The sequence below is a fragment of the Pongo pygmaeus genome, chromosome 15 (genome assembly GCF_028885625.2).
Source record: "Pongo pygmaeus isolate AG05252 chromosome 15, NHGRI_mPonPyg2-v2.0_pri, whole genome shotgun sequence".
Taxonomy (NCBI): domain Eukaryota; kingdom Metazoa; phylum Chordata; class Mammalia; order Primates; family Hominidae; genus Pongo; species Pongo pygmaeus.
This window is the reverse complement of record NC_072388.2, coordinates 76,797,407-76,818,179: the sequence shown is the minus strand read 5'-3', so window position 1 is coordinate 76,818,179 and position 20,773 is coordinate 76,797,407. Positions and strand designations below refer to the sequence as shown.

Here is a 20,773-nt window from a genome sequence, read left to right as displayed (position 1 = left end):
ACAGCTGAACCATCACCTCCTAAGAGAAGTCTCCCCTGTGTACATTCTCAGGGTTCATGCACCTTCCTTGAGAGCAAGCGCCACAGCTGCACATTTACCTCTTTATATTTGCTTAATCTCCCTCTTCTCTTCTAGACTATAGACATCTGCTTTTGCTCAGCACTGCATCAAAAGCACCTTACACCTGATGGTACTCGGTATTTCCTAATGGATGAATGGAATTCAGGTTAGATTTTCCCTGTCCTCATCAGGGAGAGGGGACTTTGGGCCCTCCAGCTGATCCAGGGGAGCTGAAACACCTCCCAGAAGCGGCTACAGTTCCTTCACGGTGGCTGAGGGAGCCTCCTGGGTGCTGGGTACCTTGAGAGCTGTGGATGAAGGGACTCTATGGAAATGTTGTGATAATAATGATTAATAAAAAGCAGATAAACACCCAGTGTGGCTGGCCAGCCTGGGAAGCCATCCATTAGAGCTGTCATTCATTCGTGGTGGGGGAGGGGACAGTGCAATCAGACCTCCCAGTTTAAGCAAACCTTCTGTAAATTGTAGGCCACAGGCACTGACATTTGATAAATTATTCTTCATAATCCACCGTTGGCTATCATAAATCTAATCTTTCAGCATTCCCCATCTTAATAACTTCTATAGCCTCACAGGGTGACATATCTATGTCCCTGCCTGTAACAGAGATCTCTAAGGTAAAAGAGACCACAGGTACTGGACAGAGTACAGTATGAAGCCAGAGACCCCCAGAGCCAGGGCCCAGGCCAGGCAGGTAACCCCTGCATGATCTGAGTACTGAGGCAATGAGCCAGCCTTGAGCCCCAGAGGCCAAGTGCTTATGCCCCATCACAGTTGAGAGAGGTGGTACCAGGAGATTAGACCCAGGCAAGACGGGCCCTGCACCCACCACTGCAAGCCTGCCCACGTGAGAACCCACCACCTCCCCCCTTGAATTTGAGCTTGGGTCAATACAAGGGAATGTCAGGATATCTTTGCCCTTCACGGACTGAATGCTCAACCACGGGTAGCTCCTTATACCTGGGTAAGGTCTGGTCCCTTCAAAATGCTCATATGTAATTCTCAACCCTCTCTTGGGGTTAGAGGAGATATTATTGCCTACATTTTATACAGGAGAATATATTCGCTACAGGTCATTCATATATCTATCCAACATATGTTTACTAAGTGACTAATATGTGCAGGGCACGATGCTAATCACTGGGCATTTAAGGAGTAAATCCAAAGTGGGTACAGCCAACAGCCTCCGGAGTTACGGCTAGAACTTAAAAGTCAAGGGAAGGAGATAGAAAGTAACCACATAATCACAAATAAAAGTAAAATGGCCAACTCTGACAAGTGCGATGAAGGGAGAGCTGGCACCATAAGAGCCTATGCTCAGGGGCTGAACCTGCTCAGGGAGGGCAGAGAGAGCTTCTCTGAGAAGATGACAAAGAGCAGAGATCTGAAGGCTGAGGAGCCAGTTAACTAGCTGAAGAAAGGAAGGAGAAGCTGGCCAGGTGCAGAGTCTCAACATCTGTAATCCCAGCACTTTGGAAGGCCAAGACAGGAAGATCACTTGAGGTCAGCAGTTCAAAACCAGCCTGGACAACATAACGAGACTCCATCTCTACAAAAAAATAAAAAACTAATCGGGCATGGTGGCACACATCTGTAGTCCCAGCTATTTGGGAGGCTGAGGCGGGAGAATCGTTTGAACCCAGGAGGTGGAGAAGCCTTCCAGGCAAAGGGAACAGCATGTGTGAACCATGAATAAGGAGAATGAGATACAGAGACTGGAGAGAGCCAGAAATACAAAGGCCAGCAACTCCCAAACTAGGAATCCCGACTTGGTTTCCCCATTTCCCCCTTGGGAAGGGGTCCCCAACCACAGCTCCTGCCCACTGAGGTGAACGCCCAGCCACAAAGGCTCACATTCATTTCTGATGAGGGCCATGAATTCTAAAACCTGACAGGCTCACCCTCACAAAACCCCAAAGGCCTTTTCCAACAACCCTCAGTTGTTCCCACATCCACAAAGCACAGCATCCTTCACTTACAGCAGCTCCATTTGCTATCAGGACAGATGTCCTGGGCTTCAGGAGGTAGTAAAATGCCACACAGCAAATGTGTCTAAGCTATGCTGCTTGCCTCAGAGCCAAAAGCAAGTGAATACCAAAGCCCTTTGTGTTTCTGTTTGTTTTTGAGACAGAGTCTCACCCTGTTGCCCAGGCTGGAGTGCAGTGGCATGATCTCAGCTCACTGCAGCCTCCACCTCCCAGGTTCAAGCGATTCTCTTGCCTCAGCCTCCCAAGTAGCCGGGACTACAGGTGCGCACCACCACACCCAGCTAATTTTTATACTTTTAGTAAAGACAGGGCTTCACTGTGTTGACCAGGATGGTCTCGAACTCCTGACGTCAGGTGATCCACCTGCCTCGACCTCCCAAAGTACTGGGATTACAGGCATGAGCCACTGTACCCAGCCCCAAAGCTCTTTGTACACGCAAGGATGTTGTACCCAGTAAAAAGCCTTCTGGATTCACTTGGCATATGATACCAGCAGTGCCCAGGAATTTTAAAGGGAGGTAAACCCAGGCTCCATGGATCTACCGGGGAGACAAAGTCCACACTTGGGAGGTGAGGGGGTGGCAGTCAACATAACTCTACTGGCTCAGTTCAGCAAGCAGAGCAGTGATTAAGAACACTAGCACAGGGGTCAGCAACCCAACTCTCTCTGCCTTGGTAGACCTGTGGTTTACTGGGGCGCATGCTCATTCGTTGACATGTTGCCTATGGCTGCACTTGTGCCACCACTACAGAGGTAATCAGTTGTGACAGAGATGGTATGGCTTGCAACACCTAAAACATTTATTATCTGACCCTGTGGTAGGCAGAAAATGAGCCCCCCAAAGATGTTCACCTTATGTGGCAAAAGATACTTTGCAGGTGCGCCAAAGGCAAGGCTTTCGAGGTGGAAAGATGAACCTGGATTATCCAGGTGGGCCCAATATCAACCCAAGAATCCTTACAAGAGGGAAGTAGGAAGGCCAGAATTAGAGAAAGAGATGACATGACAGATGCAGAGGTGACAGGATAAAAAAGGCAGAGGGAGACTGGAAGATGCTATACCGCTGGCTGTAAAGATGAAGGAAGGGGCCACAAGCCAAGGGAAGCAGGTGGCTTCTAGAAGCTGGAAAAGGCAAGAAAAGGGAGTCTCCCCTAGAGCCTCTAGAAGGAATACAGCCCAGTCAACACCTTAATTTTCAGACTGCTGGCCTGCAGGATAAAATAATAAATGTGCGTTGACTGAAACCATGCAATGTGTGGTAATTTGTGACAGCAGCCAATAGGAGCCTCATACAGGCCCTTTACAAATTTTACAGACCGGTGATTAGAGCACTAGTGTCACGCTCTCAGTGGAAGTCCATTTTCAGTCTTTGGCACTATCTTCCAGGGTCGTGGTGGGGCTGGAAAGCTGGGGAATGAGACGAGGGGAACATAGGTCAAGTGTGAACCCCAAGATGCGAGACCAGGAAGGGGAATATCACAGCTTCCTAGTTCTGCCACGCCAGGCGAGGACACCTGAAACCAGTCCCTGTTTCCTTCCCGGGCTTCCTCCTCAATGTCATTCCTTCCCAGCACCAGGGCCAAATGCTCAGCCCTGCTCAGTTGAAGCGACATCTTCCTCTCTTCCCAAGGAGCCCAATTTCCTCTGCCGCTCACACGCAGGCAACAGTCCTTAGTTCACACACAGCAGTGGGGCCAGGCCAGACTCTCATCACTATGAGGACTTTGTGGCTGACGTGCAGGAGCAGCTCCAGCTGTTGAAATAACAGCCTCTCCATCCACAAACCCGGTGACAGGGAAACACTCACACCCCAGAGCTCTCATTAGATCAGGGTGCTGAGGAGTTTTCTTTTTTTTTTTAGTATCTAGAAACCAGGGACCGTAGGCTGGTCAGTCTCTCAATGCTGAACCCCACATTGCTCGGTGCCATCTGCTGGCATTCTGACCACAACCTACTCGCTCCCACCCTGAGGAAAGAGGGGGCAACTACGCAAATTCCAGCATTATAGAAAATTCCTTCCCCAACTGCCAGCAGGATGACCTGCTAACACCCGCCACCATCCATGCCAGAACCCAGGGAGGTGACTGTGGCACCTCCACCTCCTCTACACCTCTTCATGTAACCCATCCTTGAGTCCTGTGGTTTCCATCTGCAAATATGTCAGTCCTCACCTCTCTACTTCCCTATGTCCAAGCCACCGTCCCCTTTTGCCTGGATGACCATAACTGCCCCATAACTGGTCTTCCAGTGAGTTCTACTCTTGTTCCCCACACCAGCCTCAGACCCCCTCAGCACACCCAGCTCAGCTCTCCAGCCTCATCTTTCAGGGTCTCTGTCTGCCCTGCTGCCACCAAGCCCCTCCTGTCCCTGGACAGACCCAGGCTCTTTCCCATCCTGAGGTCTCTGCATTCTTGTTCTCACTGTCCCTTCCACCTGTCCCTTAACCATCCTCTGGTCTCAGCTTCAATACTGCAACCTCCCTGCAGTCACTCAAATGCCAAGAGGAAAAGTCTAGGGCACTTATCACAGGTGTTATTAAAGCTTTATTTTTCTCCTCACACATTTAACAGCTGCTATTCCCCTATAAATAGATCATAGTGCCCTGATGGTAGCTTGTTCACCCTCATAACCCCTGGGGCCAGTACGTAGAAGCGCACTAAATACCTGCAAAGTCAAACAATGAATACACAAATGATTGGTGAAGCCCCAGCAGGGAGAGGGGACACGCAGAGTCCACATACAGTAGCCCCTGCCTGTGGACACCCAAGCCATCCAGGCCCAGCACCTGCCCCACCCCAGCCTGGGAGACACAGGCCTCCCTAGTCTGGCCTCAAGGTTCAGACCCCACCCTCAGGTGACACCATAAAGGACTTCTTCAGTCCTGCCCCAAAGGCCTTCTTCATGCCTTTCTGTACATTCTCCTCTTGACCACACTAAAGTCCTGCTCACGTCTCACCTCCTCCAGAAAGCCCCATCCACCCCTCCTACAACCCTATTTGTGGATTCCAAGAACACCCAAATGCTGTAACCCAAACCTCAGATAACTTTCTCTCTTCTTGTGCTGACCTCTTTCAAAGTTAAGTCAATAGCTCTTTCTGTACCATAAAATCTAAGCTCCTCAGAGGCATCAGGGTGGTTGTGATGAATCAAGAGAACTCAAGCAAAGTAGCCCATGCAGTTCCTTCCTCCAACCCTCTTGCCCCATTTGTACCACTGTGGAAAGAGTTCTGCACTCTCAGTAAGAGTATGGGGATGGGGGGCAGTCTAGTCCCACAGTCTCCCCTCTGCCACCACCCAGCTGTGGGACCTCAGCGAAGTCACCTCACCTGGGGTCTTAGTTCCTCACTTGTAAAAGCAGAGTATTAGAGTACTTGATCCTGATTAGCCTTTCTAATGCCATGATCCTGTAACTTCTACCTTCCATCCTAATGGTAGCCCAGTGTATTATTCTGTTCTCGCACTGCTATACCCAAGGCTGGGGAATTTATAAAGAAAACAGGTTTAATTGACTTACAGTTCGGTGTGGCTGGGGAGGCCTCAGAAAACTTACAGTTGTGGCAGAAGGGGAAGCAAACACTTCCTTCTTCACATGGCGGCAGGAAGGAGAAGAATGAGTGCCCAGTGAAGGGGGAAGCCCCTTATAAAACCATCAGATTATGTAAGAACTAACTCACTATCACAAGAATGGGATGAGGGAGCTACAATTCAAGATGAGATTTGCGTGGGGACACAGCCAAAGCATATCACCCAGCCTCATCCCAGCCAACCTACACACACACACAAGTGCACACATTCAAACACAAGTACATACTCAAGTCCAGTTCTCCACCTGGGGTCAGGCTACACTGCCTGGTTACATGCAGGCACACACATGCACACACACACACACACACTTATGCACATGCCAGCAGTTGCCGAGGCTTCCCTTCCAAAGTGGCACAGGTAAAGCCACTGATGAGCTCCCCTTGAACAGGGCCTCCCATGGCATAAATCACCAAGGAGGCCTGGCCTGGGAAATGGGCTTGTTTCTGAAGCTCCATGAATAAAGAAGCAGGCACAGCTGGCCTATTCATAATCAGCATAAAAAATTGATTAGCCCTTTCCAGATTAAACATTATTGTTTTAACAGTGAACATAAATCAGCTAGACATGGAGGGCTCGGCTCCCTCTGCTGCCAAGTGGCAGCAGCAGGTAGAAAGCGGTGGGGAGGGAGGTGAGGAATAAGAGACTACTTATTAGTTACAGTGTACACTGCCCAGGCGACAGGTGCACTAAATCTCAGAATCACCACCAAAGAACTTACCCATGTAACCAAAAACCACCTGTACCCTAAAAACTATTAAAATAAACATTAAAACTTTTTTAAAAGCAGTGGGGAGGCCGGGCACAGTGGCTCACTACTGTAATCCCAGCACTTTTGGAGGTCAAGGCTGGCAGGTCACCTGAGGTCAGGAGATCGAGACCAAGCTGGCCAACATGACAAAATCCCGTCTCTACTAAAAATACAAAAAATTAGCTGGGCGTGGTGGCAGACGCCTGTAATCCCAGCTACTCAAGAGGCTGAGGCAGGAGAATGACTTGAACCCGGGAAGTGGAGGTTGCAGTGAGCCAAGACCAGCCACTGCACTCCAGCCTAAGCAACAAGAGTGAAACTCCACCTCAAAAAAAAAAAAAAAAAAGGAGAGGGGAAAGGGGACCTGGGGGCGGCAGAGCAAGAAGACCCAGCTCTAAGGAGGCAGGCGGGAGAGCAAGAGGGCACCCCTGCTCTCCCCCCAAGGCCAGCCCCCATCTGAGAGCACAGAGGGGCAGCACCTTTCCCAGGGGTAAGACAGGGAAGAACCTAACACCCCACTTCCCCCTTCTTCGAGAACCTCCTCAGCCACCTTATGATTGGCTTTTAAGGAACACAGGTCAGAGGCCAGCCCGGAGCGGAAGGCAAGATGTGGGGTCAGAGGAAAGGTGCTGGCCCCGCCCAACCTCGCAGGCAGATCTCTCGGGTCACTCGCCTCCTAGAAGCAGCTTGTGTAACTGAAGTGTGTGTCTCTGGAGTCCAGTGACACTCAAGCTCAGTTCCTGGCTCAGCCACCATCCTGCTGTGACCCTGAGGAAGTTACTTAACGTCTCGGAGTCTCAGTTTCTACGTCTGGAAGTGATGGGAAAGGGATGCCAATCTCTCTGAGCTATTGTGAGGACTAGATGAGACCATGTGTTTGAAAACATCTAATTCATGCCCAGGACAGAGGAAATGCTAAATATTCAGTTCCTTGACCTGTGAGGTTTCCTCATCTGCCTGCCCTGCCTCTCGCTTGGGAATGCTGACAGAAGGCGTAAGCTGCTAGGATGAGAAACCTTTATGAAAAGCACAGGACCCTTTGCAAACAGCCATGGAATGCCGGGGTTAGAAGCCTGGGTTCCAAAGCCAGACCTGACTCTGCTCACACTCTCTGAGTGACTTAGGCATGAGACCTAACATCTCTGGCCTCAGTTTGCACGTCTGTGAAATAGGAATAATAAAAACAGTACTTACTCTCACTGAGCAGTTGTGAGGCTTCTTTGAGATGATGCTGGCCTAGCCCTGACAGTGCTCCACCTGCTCCCCTCAGACCTCCCCTTCAGCTCCTGCATGACCCCCAGGATTTGCATCTGTGCCAGAGACTCCCTGGGACTTCCAAGTCTCAGGAAGTATCAGCTCCCAGGAGCAGCTGTCAGTTAAAGAAGTTAGGGCCGGGCACTTTGGGAGGTCAAGATGGGCAGATCACCTGAGGCCAGGAGGTTGAGACCAGCCTGGCCAACATGGAGAAACCCTGTCTCTACTAAAAATACAAAAATTAGCCTGGCTTGGTGGTGCATGCCTGTAATCCCAGCTACTTGGGAGGCTGAGGCGGGACAATCGCTTGAACCCGGGAGGCGAAGGTTGCCATGAGCAGAGATCATGCCACTGCACTCCAGCCTGGGCAACCAAGTGAGACTCTGTCTCAAAAAAAAAAAAAAAAAAAAGAAGAAGAAGAAGAAGAAGTTAGGAAGTTGGTGTATGAATGAATATCCTACCTTGGCCCTTGGGTGGGATGAGTGAAAGGTACGTATTTGACACCATTTCCCAGTCTGCCCACAGGACTGACCTGATTTCGCCCACAGTAGCCACTGGTTTAAGAGCAGAGAGTTACCAGCTGCCTCCCCCTTCCTGAACCACGTCCCCACTTCCCTACTGGCAACATCTGAGCATCCCACAACATCACTTTTACTCAAATTATTGTTTGTTTTTAGGAAAGCCCAAACTAAGACAAGCACGTATCCCTCACTCATTTGGCCATGTTGGCCAGTATGTTCATTGTACATCTGGGCAGGCCTGAGGCTCCTCCAACAAGCCACCCTTCTCCCAGGACTGCCACCAGGAAGAACAGACCTCTGGGTCACAAGGAGACAGGGAGAGGCATCAGAAGCCACTGCAATCACATCCACCCCGCCCATACTGACAGCCCCAGCCCTGAGTGGCCTGCAGGGGAGACCCGTTCCCCTTCTCCCTGGAGAAGAGAGGGAAGGCCACGAGTTCCAGTCAGGGAGGAAATGACAACCCTGTGACCCCTGTGGCAGTCCTAGAAGGCATGGGGCCAACTGCCAGGGCAAGTCCTTCAAGAGCCATAACCATGGCATTTGTCCTCCAGGCTATGGCCTCCTGACTCACTGCCCAACCTGGGACACTCACGCTCTGAGCTCCAGGGGGACGTTGAGGGGAGAAAAAAATGGCACCTGCCCCAGCTTAGGGAGACAGCTAAAAAGGCTCCAGAGGGAGAGCTCACCTTTGCCAGATATGGATGATGGAAAGAGCCTCCTCGCAGGGCCCCTCCTTTGGTGCCCTCCATCCATCCTACACCATTAGCTCACTTTGCCTAAAATGTCTCTTTATCAGTCTTGGGCACACACAAGAACACACACACTATTAGCTGATTTGACTTTACTTCTAAGACCTGGGGCCTAAGAAGATACCCTAAAACTTGCCACAGCAAGACCCAATGCCTATGGCTCTCTTTAATGTCCCCCAGAAACCAGCCCTTCTGCAGGGCTAGGAGCTGCATAGCAGGAAGAGTGGAGATGTCATCAGAGCTCAAATCCTGGTTCTGCTTCTTACTGGCTATGTGAACATAGCTGTTACCCTCTCAGGGCCTCTGCCTCCTCATATGGAAAACCAGAATGGTAATCTACCAGCCTTACAGAGTTATTGTAAAGGTTACAAACAATATCTGTAACACATCCAGCCAATGTACACTACATAACAATACCAAATAAACACAACCATATGTTATTACCCACCAACACTAATACCTACCATCTTGTCTGCCTTTACCCATCTGTGTTGGTCCATTCTCACGTTTCTATAAATACCTGAGGCTGGGTAATTTATAAAGAAAAGTGGGGCTGCGTGGAGCGGACACTATGTAACCTTGTACAACATCTGACTTAGGCTAAGTCAATCAGAGTCCTGAAATTGGGGAGCAGGGTCAGGCCCTCTTAGGTGTGAAGCTGAGAAGAGGTGAGGCTAAAAGCTGTCAATGGCAGCTGGTCATGGAGGGAAGCAGCTGTGAATGAGGCTGACCCACAGACAGAAGTTGCCGGGAGAGATACAAGAGTCCCAGAAGGGCACCCCAAGGCCCAACTCTAGCCCAACCCTAACTACAATGTGACACATCTCCTTTTTTGCCTTGGCTAGTTCAAGTTGGAGTTAAGATCCTTACAACCACAGAAGACCTAATGCACCCATCTGTTGTGGGTTGAACTGTGCCCCACAAATATTCATATGTGGAAGTCCTAACCCCAGCCTAGAATGTGACCTTATTTGGAAATGAGGTCATTGCATATATATTAATAATTAGTTAAGATGAGGTCATACTGGAATAGCACAATCGTAATCCAACATGACTGTGTCCTTATAAAAAGGGGAAATTTGGACACAGAGCCAGACACCCACATAAAGAGGATACCATGTGAAGATGCAGGCAGAGATTGGGGAGATGCATCTCCAAACCAAGGAACAGCAGGGATTGCCAGCAAACCCCCTGGAAGCTAGGGCTGAGGCCTGGAACAGATCCTCCCTCGTGGCCTCAGAAGGAACCCACCCTGCTGATACCTTGATCTCAGACCTCTGGTCTCCAGAACTGTGAGACAATACATTTGTTGTTTAAGCCACAGGTTTGTGGCTAGCCCCAGAAAACCAATACGCCGTCCAACAAGCTCCCTGCCACTCCAGGCCAGCTTGTCGGCTCTCTGGGCACTGAATTACCTGTGGTCATCACTCACCACCAACTGCCAACCCTGTGTGCCCTCAGAATTCCTCTCCTCAAATCTTACTCATCCTTCAAGGACCAGTTCAAAGCCCAAACCCCCACCACCAGGAACCCGCCTCTGAACTTCCCCTGAACTTCCCATCCATCAGCCCCACAGCTGAGGGCTTAATTGTTCTTTAATTACTCCCTCTGTGCACAGTTCTGCCTGCTTGGCTTTGGAGGGAGGGGCACAGCTTTAACATTCTGTATATCCCCCACCGCAGTGGCACATGGGTAAGAGAATAGCAGTTGCTCTACAAATCTGTATTCTCTAGGTAAGCAAACCAACAAGTGGTGAGTCCCAACCTTCCCAGGGTTAGTGAATGGGGCCACCATGGGCTGAGGCCTTTTATCTGCAGGAAGTGGGTATGGAACAGTCCAGACACACCAGCTGATCAGAGGGCTTGGGCAAGACCCTGCGCACTAGATCCCAACAAAGGGGAGGCACCCCACGTGCAGCCTGTGGACCGAGAGTGAACTGGTGAGCACATTAGTCTAATCACCCCAAACCACTGGCAAGACAAAAGACTGGCAGAAGGACAGAAAGAACCATAGGATCCTGGACTTAGGAAAATACGGCTTCCTCAAAGTTCACAGGAAACCACAAGGTCCCAAGGACGATGAAAGCTGCGGAGGCCCAGTGGGTGGCTCTGACAGCAAGGCCAGCCCGATTGCTCAATTGAGTGCTGCCTTCTCTTCTGGGCACTGAGCTTCCATCTGAAACGGAATAGTCCAGGAGAAAGAGCACTGGATAAGGAATCAGGAGACCTGGGTTCTAGTCCTGTTTCTACCACCAACCAGTTGTGTCATTAAGCAAGTGACTGCCCCTCTCTGAGCCTCAGTTTCCTCACCTGTGAAATGTGGGGGTCACACTAAATGATTTATAAGCCCTCACAACCCGTGAGCGATTCTCCCAGATGACTTTTGTCCAAAGCACTTGCCACTGAACAACGCAGGTGAACAAACAGAGCCAGTATTTATTAAACCTCAGGAAGATCGAGGCACCAGGCAAGGTGCTGGATACAAGATGAGGGTGCTGGTCTTAACTGCCAAATTTCGCTCTCGCAACAACTCTACATGTAACAAGCACAGCTGACAGTGAACTGGCATTTACCATTCACCAGGCGGTGCACTTTGGCTGGGTTATAGCATTCAATCCTCACCACAGCCCTATTCATGTGAAGGCTCTCTTATCATCCCTGTTTAAACATGAGGAAACCAAGGCTCAGCAAAATCACAAAACTTACCCAGGATGACATAGAACATGGTGACACCAGGATTCAAGGTGCAGGACACAGGCCGGGAGCAGGGCACAGACAGGGGACAGGCCTGCAGGAGGCAGTGGTCACAGGGAGAAGGTCGGGCCAGATGGGGCATCAGCAGGAAGCACAAGCCAGGGCTACCTCAACCATTGCCTTGCCTCTCCCGCAGTGACTAACGGCAGGCCATCCGTCCGCGCTGACAGCAATGCTTCCTGCCATCCATCTCCCACTAGTTAAATTGCAATTTTATGGCCGAAATCTCTCTCTCATAATTGATAAAAATCTTCTTTTGATGTCAGCATTACTGGGGGGAAATGGGTTTTTTTCTTCTTCATTATGTTTTTAATACAAATGTATTTTTTATTGAGAGCTGCTGGGAAGGCAGGATGAGGCCCAGCCAGGAGGAGGCGATCCCACTCCCTGGCCCCCAGTCCTCCTGTACATGGCTTCATGGCCACCAGATCCTTCTGTTCCATTCCCAGAATATTCATTTGGTAGCCTTCTTGGGGACAGTCTGGGGAGACAAACCAGATGCCTGAACAAACAAAGGTGGTGCTCAGGACCGGGAGAAGCAAGTCTACAGACCGCCGAAGGTTTCCAGGTAGCTTTGGGCCCGTGATGCAGCCTGTGCTGGTGGAGGGTGAGCTGACCTCAGCTGGACCCTGCCAGCATGGGAGAATGCCACTCCAAGGGGCACAGTCAGGGCACTCCAGGGGGCAGGAACCCCAGGGGCTGGTGCAGTACCTGGCACAGAGGAGGTGCTCAATAAATGCACATGAGTAAATAAGAGGAGGATAGGGAGAAGTTGGATCAGTGCTGGAAAGAAGCAAATAATATGAGAGCCTGGAGGCATCTCTCCCCTGCGGGGGCTACAGGCACAGGTGGAGTCAGACCCCAGGGTAGGAGGGGCTCTCCTGCCCTGCTTCTGCTCTAACCACTTCTCTACTCCTAGTCCAGCTCAGGGCATGCTCAGCCCTGGATATAGCCCACACCCGGCCCCACCAGGACACTGTAAGGGAAGCTGAATCTGGCTGCCACCTTACAAGTAAAGAGGGTTAGGTGAGTGGGTCCTAAATACAGCACAGCCACCAACTCCATGACTGCGGGCACCTGTGACTCCTCGTTGGCAATCTGGCCAGACTTCCATCTCCTCTCACCCCTCATCCATGGAATTAGCCCTGCCTGGAGACCAAGAGCACATACGTCAGAGTCCCTAATCCAGAGGAGAGCTGCCAAAGGGCCTTGGGAAACTGCAGCAATTAACCCTAACCAGCTGAGCTGCCCCCAGGTAACCCCCCAAAGTGGGAGACAGAGCCCTGGAAACCCGGGCTGCTCCTTAGGGAGCCTGTGGGGATTTCTAAAAGTAGCAGGGAAGAGGCTGACCAGATGGAGTGCTGGGTACTGATCAGGAAGAGGAAAAGAAAGGAGGATTATTCTAGCAAAACAGTACAGTCATGTGCCGCATAACAACATTTCGGTCAACAACGGACCACATATACAAAAGTGATCCATTATATTAGTAATACCATATTTTTACTGAACCTTTTCTATGTTTAGATAGATAAATACTCACCATTGTGTTACAGTTGCCTAGATTCAAGCCTCCCTCAGTCTCACATTCTGAAAAGAACAGGCTATACCATATACCCAAAGTATATTGTAGGCTATCCCATCTAGGTTTGTGTAAGTACTCTATGATGTTCACACAGCAACAAAATCGCCTAATGATGCATTTCTCAGAACATATCACCATCATTAAGCAACATATGACTGAATATGGAACAGAGAGCTGTACCAGTTATCAGAAAGCCCAGGTAAAGACGGAACTCTGCCATTTACGAGTCTCTCAGAACCCCAGTACCTGCTCATATAAAGCACACAGCACAATACACAGAAATAATTATTAACGTTTACTGCCCCTCGCCCTGCAGCAAGCTTGCGCTAGGTGCTCCACAATCATTAACTCAATCCATCCCTACAGCAAGCCTAGGTGGCAGGTAGTGTTATGATTCCAATTTTAGAGATCGGGAAATGGAGGGACAGGACAGAGATGGTAAGTAACATGCCCAAGGCCACAAAGCCAATATACCAACAGGCAGTTTGGCTCCTGCCTACCGCCAAGGCTCGCTATGAAGCTCCAGGCCGAGTGAAAGCAGACCGAGGGCACACATGTACAATCCTGGCTGAGGGCCACATAGGGAATTATGATGGCTAATTTTACATGTCAACCTGGCTGGGCCACGGCACCCAGATACTGGGCCAAGCATTACTCTGGATGTTTCTGTGAGGGGTTTTGTTTTTGTTTTGATACAGGGTGTCACTCTGTCACCCAGGCTGGAGTGCAGTGGAGTGATCTTGCCTCACTGCAACCTCCACCTCCCGGGTTCAAGGGATTCTCCTGCTTCACTCTCCTGAGTAGCTGGGATTACAGGTGTGCACCACCACACTTGGCTAAATTTTGTATTTTTTTTAGTAGAGACAGAGGTTTCACCATGTTGCCCAGGCTGGTCTCGAACTCCTGACCTCACGTGATCTTCCTGCCTCAGCCTCCCAAAGTGCTGGGATTACAGGCATAAGCCATCGCACTCAGCTGTGTGAGGGTATTTTTAGGTGACATTTACAGTTTGTTTGTTTTTTTAATTCAATTTTTTTAACTTTTTTTTTTTTAACAGACATGGGGTCTCCCTATATTGCCCAGGTTTGTCTCGAACTCCTGTATGAAAGCAATCCTCCCATCTCAGCCTCCCAAAGTGCTGGGATTACAGGCATGAGCCACTGTGCCCAGCCAAGATTTACAGTTATATTAGTGGACTTTGAATAAAACAGATTACTCTCCATAGCATGGGTGGGCCTCATGCAGTCAGATAAGGGCCTGAATAGAACATAGACTGACCTTCCCCAAGCAAGAAGGAATTCTGCCAGCAGGTAACCTTCAAACAGCCTTCAGACTTGAACTGCACCATCGGTTCTTCCTGGGTCTCCAGCCTGCTGGGCCACTCTGCAGATTTTGGACTTCCCAGCCTCTATAACCCACATCAGCCAATTCCTTAACATCAGTCGGTCTCTCTCTCTCTCTCTCTCTCTAGCTCTACATACACACACACAAGCACACATGCACGCACAAACACACATACACACACACACACACATTCATATCCTATTGGTTCTGTTTCTCTAGAGAGCCCTGAGTTACACAGGAATGAAATCCAGCCCAGCCCTGGCCAACGTGCCATAGCCTGGAGGAAGAGATGTAAAAAGAGGACGCCTTTTACCCCCTCCCATCAAGTTCTCCATGGGACAGCAGAGGTGCTGTGTGCCCCTTGCCCAGGCAGGCCTTCTCCTGCCTCATCTCTCCACTTCTGCCTTGTTCATGCTGGTCCTTGCGCCTACAGTGCCTTCTCTCTGCCGCCACCACCACCAAGCTGGATAAACAGTTTATATTCTTGGAGGAAAGGCTTCTTTATCTCTTTTCTGAACATTTGCTTAAACCTTGAGCAAACAAGACAAGCCGCCCTCCCACTGCACCCACAGGCTCTTACAAAACAACTGGATATGAATTATTCTACCTGTTGCACAACGGTACCCCTGCACCTTCTCTCTCCTTCATTCCCATTGAAACTCCAGTCAGATGGTGCATCAAGAACACAGAGCACTTGCAACATACACTTGTCCCTACGTACTATGGGGAGCTGTAAAATAAGGTCCCCTGGGAGGAAAGACCAAGGGGTGAAAAACTGATAAAAACAAATTTCAGAGTACAAAAGCCAAACCACACCACCCAGACACCAATATAATCATTGCCCCTAACAGAGGTATTTCTGTGCTCCATGCCAGCAGCTGGCCTCATTTCCTTCAGTTTCTCATGGGATTTCAGAGGCAGACAGAATCTTAACTGATATAACTATATTCTAGGACAGAACTGGACCATTTCCTTTTTTTTTTTTTTTTTTTTTGAGACAAGAGTGTCACTCTCTTGCCCAGGCTGGAGTCCAGTAGCCTGATCTCGGCTCACTGCAACCTCCACCTCCCGGGTTCAAGTGATTCTCCTGCCTCAACCTTCCAAGTAGCTTGGATGACAGGCACCCACCACCACACCCAGCTAATTTTTCTATTTTTAGTAGAGACAGGGTTTCCCCATGTTGGCCAGGCTGGTCTCGAACTCCTAACCTCAAGTGATCTGCCCACCTCAGCCTCCCAAAGTGCTGGGATTACAGGCATGAGCCACCACGCACGGCTTGGACCATTTCTTGAAATAGTCTGTAACACGATCTGACTTGTCTGTATGTCATGGGGGCAGGTATAGATATGTGTGTGTGTGTGTGTGTGTGTGCATATGTGTATGTGTGTGCATGACCAAAGATAACAGCACAGTGTGGCTGACAATTCAAAGATCATCCCTTAATTCCCACGATAACTCTATCCCCAAGCTTCCCACCCACTTCAAACCTCCCCATCTATATCTTCCTCCACCTTTCAAAGATGACCTCATCTCATACATTACTAAAAATTCAGCCTATTAGGCAAATTCCTTCAACCACCTGACCACATGCCCCACCCCACTCCATATATCTCAGTCTCTTCATCCTTCTTTTGATCAGGTCCCTCCCCAAGTCCTCCTCTCCCTCAGGCTTACAGTCTGAAAAGAACATTCTAGGCCCTTCATAATGTGACCTCAGCCCCAATCCTACAACCTCTGCTCCACTATTCACCGGCTGAATGCCACATTGTAATCAACAAGACTTCACTGTTCACCTCCGTGCTTTATGCTTTCCTGTCCCTGAACCTCGGCTGAGCCCAGCTTATTAATCAGTAATCACTTCCTCCAACATCCACCTCCTCCAATTCCATCCATCTCTAAGGGGCTGGGTCAGAGGCCACCTGCTTCAGAAAGCCTCCGTCTGCCCAAGGCAACCTCTCTCTCCTCTGCAAGCTCATTGGGCACTATGTGGCCAGGTATTACCATGATGAGTGAACCTCCCAAGACCCTGGACTGTGAGGACTGGAATGAGGTCGTACCCATCCCTGGCTACACCCAAGTGTCCGGCACTGTCCTTTTTCACTAAATGCCAACCGCGTAGACCAGCAGGAGAGAGAAGGAATGAAGGAAAAGGTGCTGAAGCACAGAATCACCGGCCATCAGAGACTGCAGAGCATCAGAGAACTCCTAACTCCAATGCCACGTCCTCCAACACGGAGTCAAGGGCTGAGGCACCCAGGGTGGTCAACAGCCTCGTGGCTGAGGCTGTGCACGCCCATTCAGGGTGTAGAGATGTCAGCCTGCGTTCCTTCAACAGCATGAACCATGCCCAAGAGCAGAAAGAGCCCCAGTCTCATCCACCTGGTCAGGGATCCCCCACCAAAGGGAAGGGCCAGGTCTTTACAACCATCCCTGACTTGCAAGCTCAGGCGCCATCTGCTGGCCAAGGTCAGCACTGCATCTGGACCCACAGCCCCAAGGGCAGTCAAGGGGACCAAGGCTGGGACCACCCCTGACCCAGTCCAGAACCAGGTCACTTTTGAGGAGGCAGAAACAACCCCACCTCCCAGAGGCTGGGCTCCTGATTGCTTCCTGGAACCTGTCTTTCAGGATATAAGCCTAACATCCAAATAAAGGAAAAAAAAGTAAGCTTCTTTCTGGTAATACTAGCTGAGAAACTTCCAAGATACACACACAGACATACACAACTGCTTTTTTTCCTGCCAAACAGAAGCTGTTATGTAGGGGACGAATTGCCAGCCTGGGAATTAGAGGACGTGAGGTCTCATCCCATTGCTTGTCACCGGCCCTCCCTTAGCAATGTGGCCCCCAGCACACTCCCTGCCTGGGCCAATGCTATGCAAGGATGGTGCCCCTTTAAGTGCCCTCATCTCTGCACTGATGGTGCCAGCTGATATGAAGAAATTCTGACTGGTTCAGAAATGAATATGAACCGTGGGGTCCAGAAGTACTGCACCCTCAATCTTACCCCCACATCTATGCTGGGAACGCCCCACAGGGCTGGGCCCCACCTGCCTGCAACAGGGATGGGTCTGAGGACATAGTGACCTCTAACACTGCTGTTGACCATCCAAGCGCCTCCCTCACCACACCACCACTCTCTACAGTCTGAGCTTTAGGAGCACTTATAGAATCTCTGAGCTCAAGGTAACCTCAAGCCTATCCAAGGACTGGGACCTAGGAAGGTGGTGAGGCATGACTGACAGCCTCTTTTAAGCCAGGGATGAAATGGAGCTTTCTGCAGAAGGTCTTGGGGCTGGCATGGAGCTGAGGATGAGTGGGGCCCACTCAAGCATCCTGGGGGCGAGACTGCTCCCCGAGAAGTGTCATGGGAGGGGCTGGAGGAGGCTGGAAATGCCAAGTGAGTGACATTCCTCCGCCCTCACACCCCCACACGCATCCACCCTTCTTCCCACACGGTCCCGCTCCCCTCCCTCCACCCACACACTGGGAAAGTGTGTCACCAGGGAACAAATGCCATCTTCCCCGGGGGAGGAGGAGGAATAGGGCTGGGAAGACGGAGTGTGTGCCTGTGGGGCCCTGGTAAGAACCCAGAGGGCTCTGAAGAAGCTCCCCAGCTGTGAGGGACACCCCTCAGAACCATGACATGGACAGTAGCCCATTTCCTCAGGGGGCTAAAGAAGCATTGTGGGGCAGGAGCCACACAGCCACTGTGCTCAGGGCTAATCGGCAGTGGGTGGAGGGGACTGGAGAAGGGGCCCTGAAGAGCAGGCGACGTCCTCCAACCCCAAACATTCTTTAGCCAGCTGGGTGGGCCACCATGACTGCTGACACTCCTAACTTCCCTCACTCCACCCTGGCTTGGGGACAGCCACTGACCTGCCCTTGTCCCACCTCCCTCCCCAGCTCTCCAGACAAGTCGGCCTCCAAGGGTTAACCTGCTGCCTCTTGCTCCTTGTTTCCACCCCCAGAGAGCTGCCACACGCCAGCAATGATGCACTTCACACTGTTATTACCGTGATTTATTTAAGTTTTAATTTGGGGGTGAATCTTGTGCTGTTAGAAGCTGGGGGCCAAGAGTCTTGGCAAGAGGCAAAGCCATGTGTGGGTCGGCACTATGCCAATTCAGTTCCCCCTGCCTGGGGTCCCTCTCTCCTGACCCTGCTCCTCCCATCTTGCAGCCTGCTCCCTGACTCCAGCCACAGTTCGGGTTTACCTTTCACTCAATGTCTCTTCCTTTGGAGGACATGTTCCTCAGAGGCAGAGGAGTCAGAGACGTTTCTATGTTCACCTCCTATGTGATCCAACCCCTGCTCCAGGCCAGGATATCACTGAGAAGTGGGACACCTTTGGATGGATGCTGCGTACCTGGGGCCAGCTCCACATTAAGGGACCAATAGTCAGTGCCAGCTCCCTGTAAAAAGGGAACCACTGGTCTTTACCAAACCTCTGCCCTACTCTCCTGGCCCTGTGCCAAGTAGCCTAACGACGCTATTTCTAGTTCATCCATTGGCTCTTTAAGCAGACCCAGGGCACCTGCTAGGTACTGTTCCAGAGCTGTAAATACAGAGTAAAAGGACTGTCGTAGTCTTCATCCTCAAAGACTATGACTTGCAGGGAAATCCTTAGACACAACTAATCAAGCCACAAGTTGCACAAGTGCAGGGAGCAAAGTTCTGCAGAGCCCAAAGGAGGGATAAGATCGGTCAAGGGAGGGTCACAGAAGACTTCCTAGAAGAGCTGGGGTTTGGATGGGAAACCCAGCACCTAGCACCCTGCCTGGGATTTGCTAGCTGGGTGAACAGAGAGGCAGATGGCCTGAAGTCACTTGACAAGTAGAGAATGAAGCAAAGACACTAGGCAGATGGTAGACCACGGCACAAGCACTGAGGACTAAGAGAACACAGCGAGTTTGAGACAGGTAGCACAATGGGACCAGAGCGTGGGGAAATAACAACCATAATAGTATAGAACACCATTACTATACAAATAATAGCTAATATTTGTTGAGCACTTGCTCTACATCAGGCACTATACTAAGCACCTTCTATTGATTATCCCATGTAATCTGCACAGCAACCTTATGTGGTGGGCTACAGATAAGGAAAGTGAGGTGCCAAGATCAATCATTTGTGCAAGGTCCAAGCTCTTGGCTCTGGAGTCTAAACCACAGTGTCACTCTGCCCCACCAACTTATCGACAGGTAAGTTGAAACCAGATGGGATGGGGCTTCAAAGCCCTGCTGAGGATAAAGCTTCAATAAGGCCTTAAACCTTCAGTAAGTGACAGATATTATTAGGTTGAACCATATGAATCATATATAGGTTTCAGGTCAATAACAGTCTCATATGAACTATTTCATATGGTTGAACTGGTATGTTTCACTGAGGGCCACTGAGATTCCTTCTAACCTCTTTGATTTCAGCACTGAGAGTGGCTCTGACATTTGATTTTGTGTCACTGGTGGATCCCCAGCACCCTGGCCGAGGCTGCAAGAATTCGGCCGGGGCCTTTTCTGAAGCATCCCAACCCAGGCCCATCCCGCCTGCAAAGGTGGGTACCTCCTTGCCCAGATCTTCTCGGATGACCTGGCGGATCTCTTGCATGCTGCTCTGTGGAGCCTGGCTGTGCAGTACCTTCAGCGTGCTGGTGTACTCCTCTGGCAACAGGTAGTCCAGAGCCCCCAGGTGCTGGCCCACCTTGATGAAGGTGCCCCGGTTGGCACAGCAGAGCTCACAGAGACGCCTGGCAGAGCGAAGGTGCACCTGCAGGAAGACGGGCCAGGGCCAGAGAGGTGTGAGTGCAGACCGTTCCCTACACCTTGTTCCCTTCACCTTCCTGCTCTGCTTGAAAACCCTCATTAACCCACAATGCCCAGGGCAGGTACAGGCACATGCGCGCACACGTGCACGCGCGCGCACACACACACACACACACACACACACACCCCTTCTCCCTTGATGTCCACCTTCCTGGTACATGGGGCAGTCAACTCCAACCTCATACAGAGGCCGCCCTTCAAACATGGCCCAGTGCTTCCTATCTCCTCCTCTTCATCAAAACTTGCCTAGTCTGGGTCCCACTCCCTAGAAATAAGCATTCAAGGCTTTTAACCAAGTCTAACCTACTAATGATTCATTCAAGGAACACAGAGTTAAAGTATT

The 20,773-nt window shown here is 50.5% G+C and overlaps 1 protein-coding gene across 5 annotated transcripts in view; it reads right to left on the bottom strand.

The window, feature by feature from the left end:
- ADCK1 (aarF domain containing kinase 1) overlaps positions 1 to 20,773 on the bottom strand; it is a 135,442-nt gene that overhangs the window by 54,699 nt on the left and 59,970 nt on the right. For 3 of the 5 annotated variants that reach the window (XM_054447557.2, XM_054447558.2, XM_054447556.2), the window contains exon 4: positions 20,171 to 20,374. The exons of the other annotated variants lie outside the window; for them this stretch is intronic. In XM_054447557.2, coding sequence (XP_054303532.1) covers positions 20,171 to 20,374 — 204 coding nt within the window. The remainder of the gene's footprint in view (positions 1 to 20,170; positions 20,375 to 20,773) is intronic. 5 annotated transcript variants of the gene reach the window in all.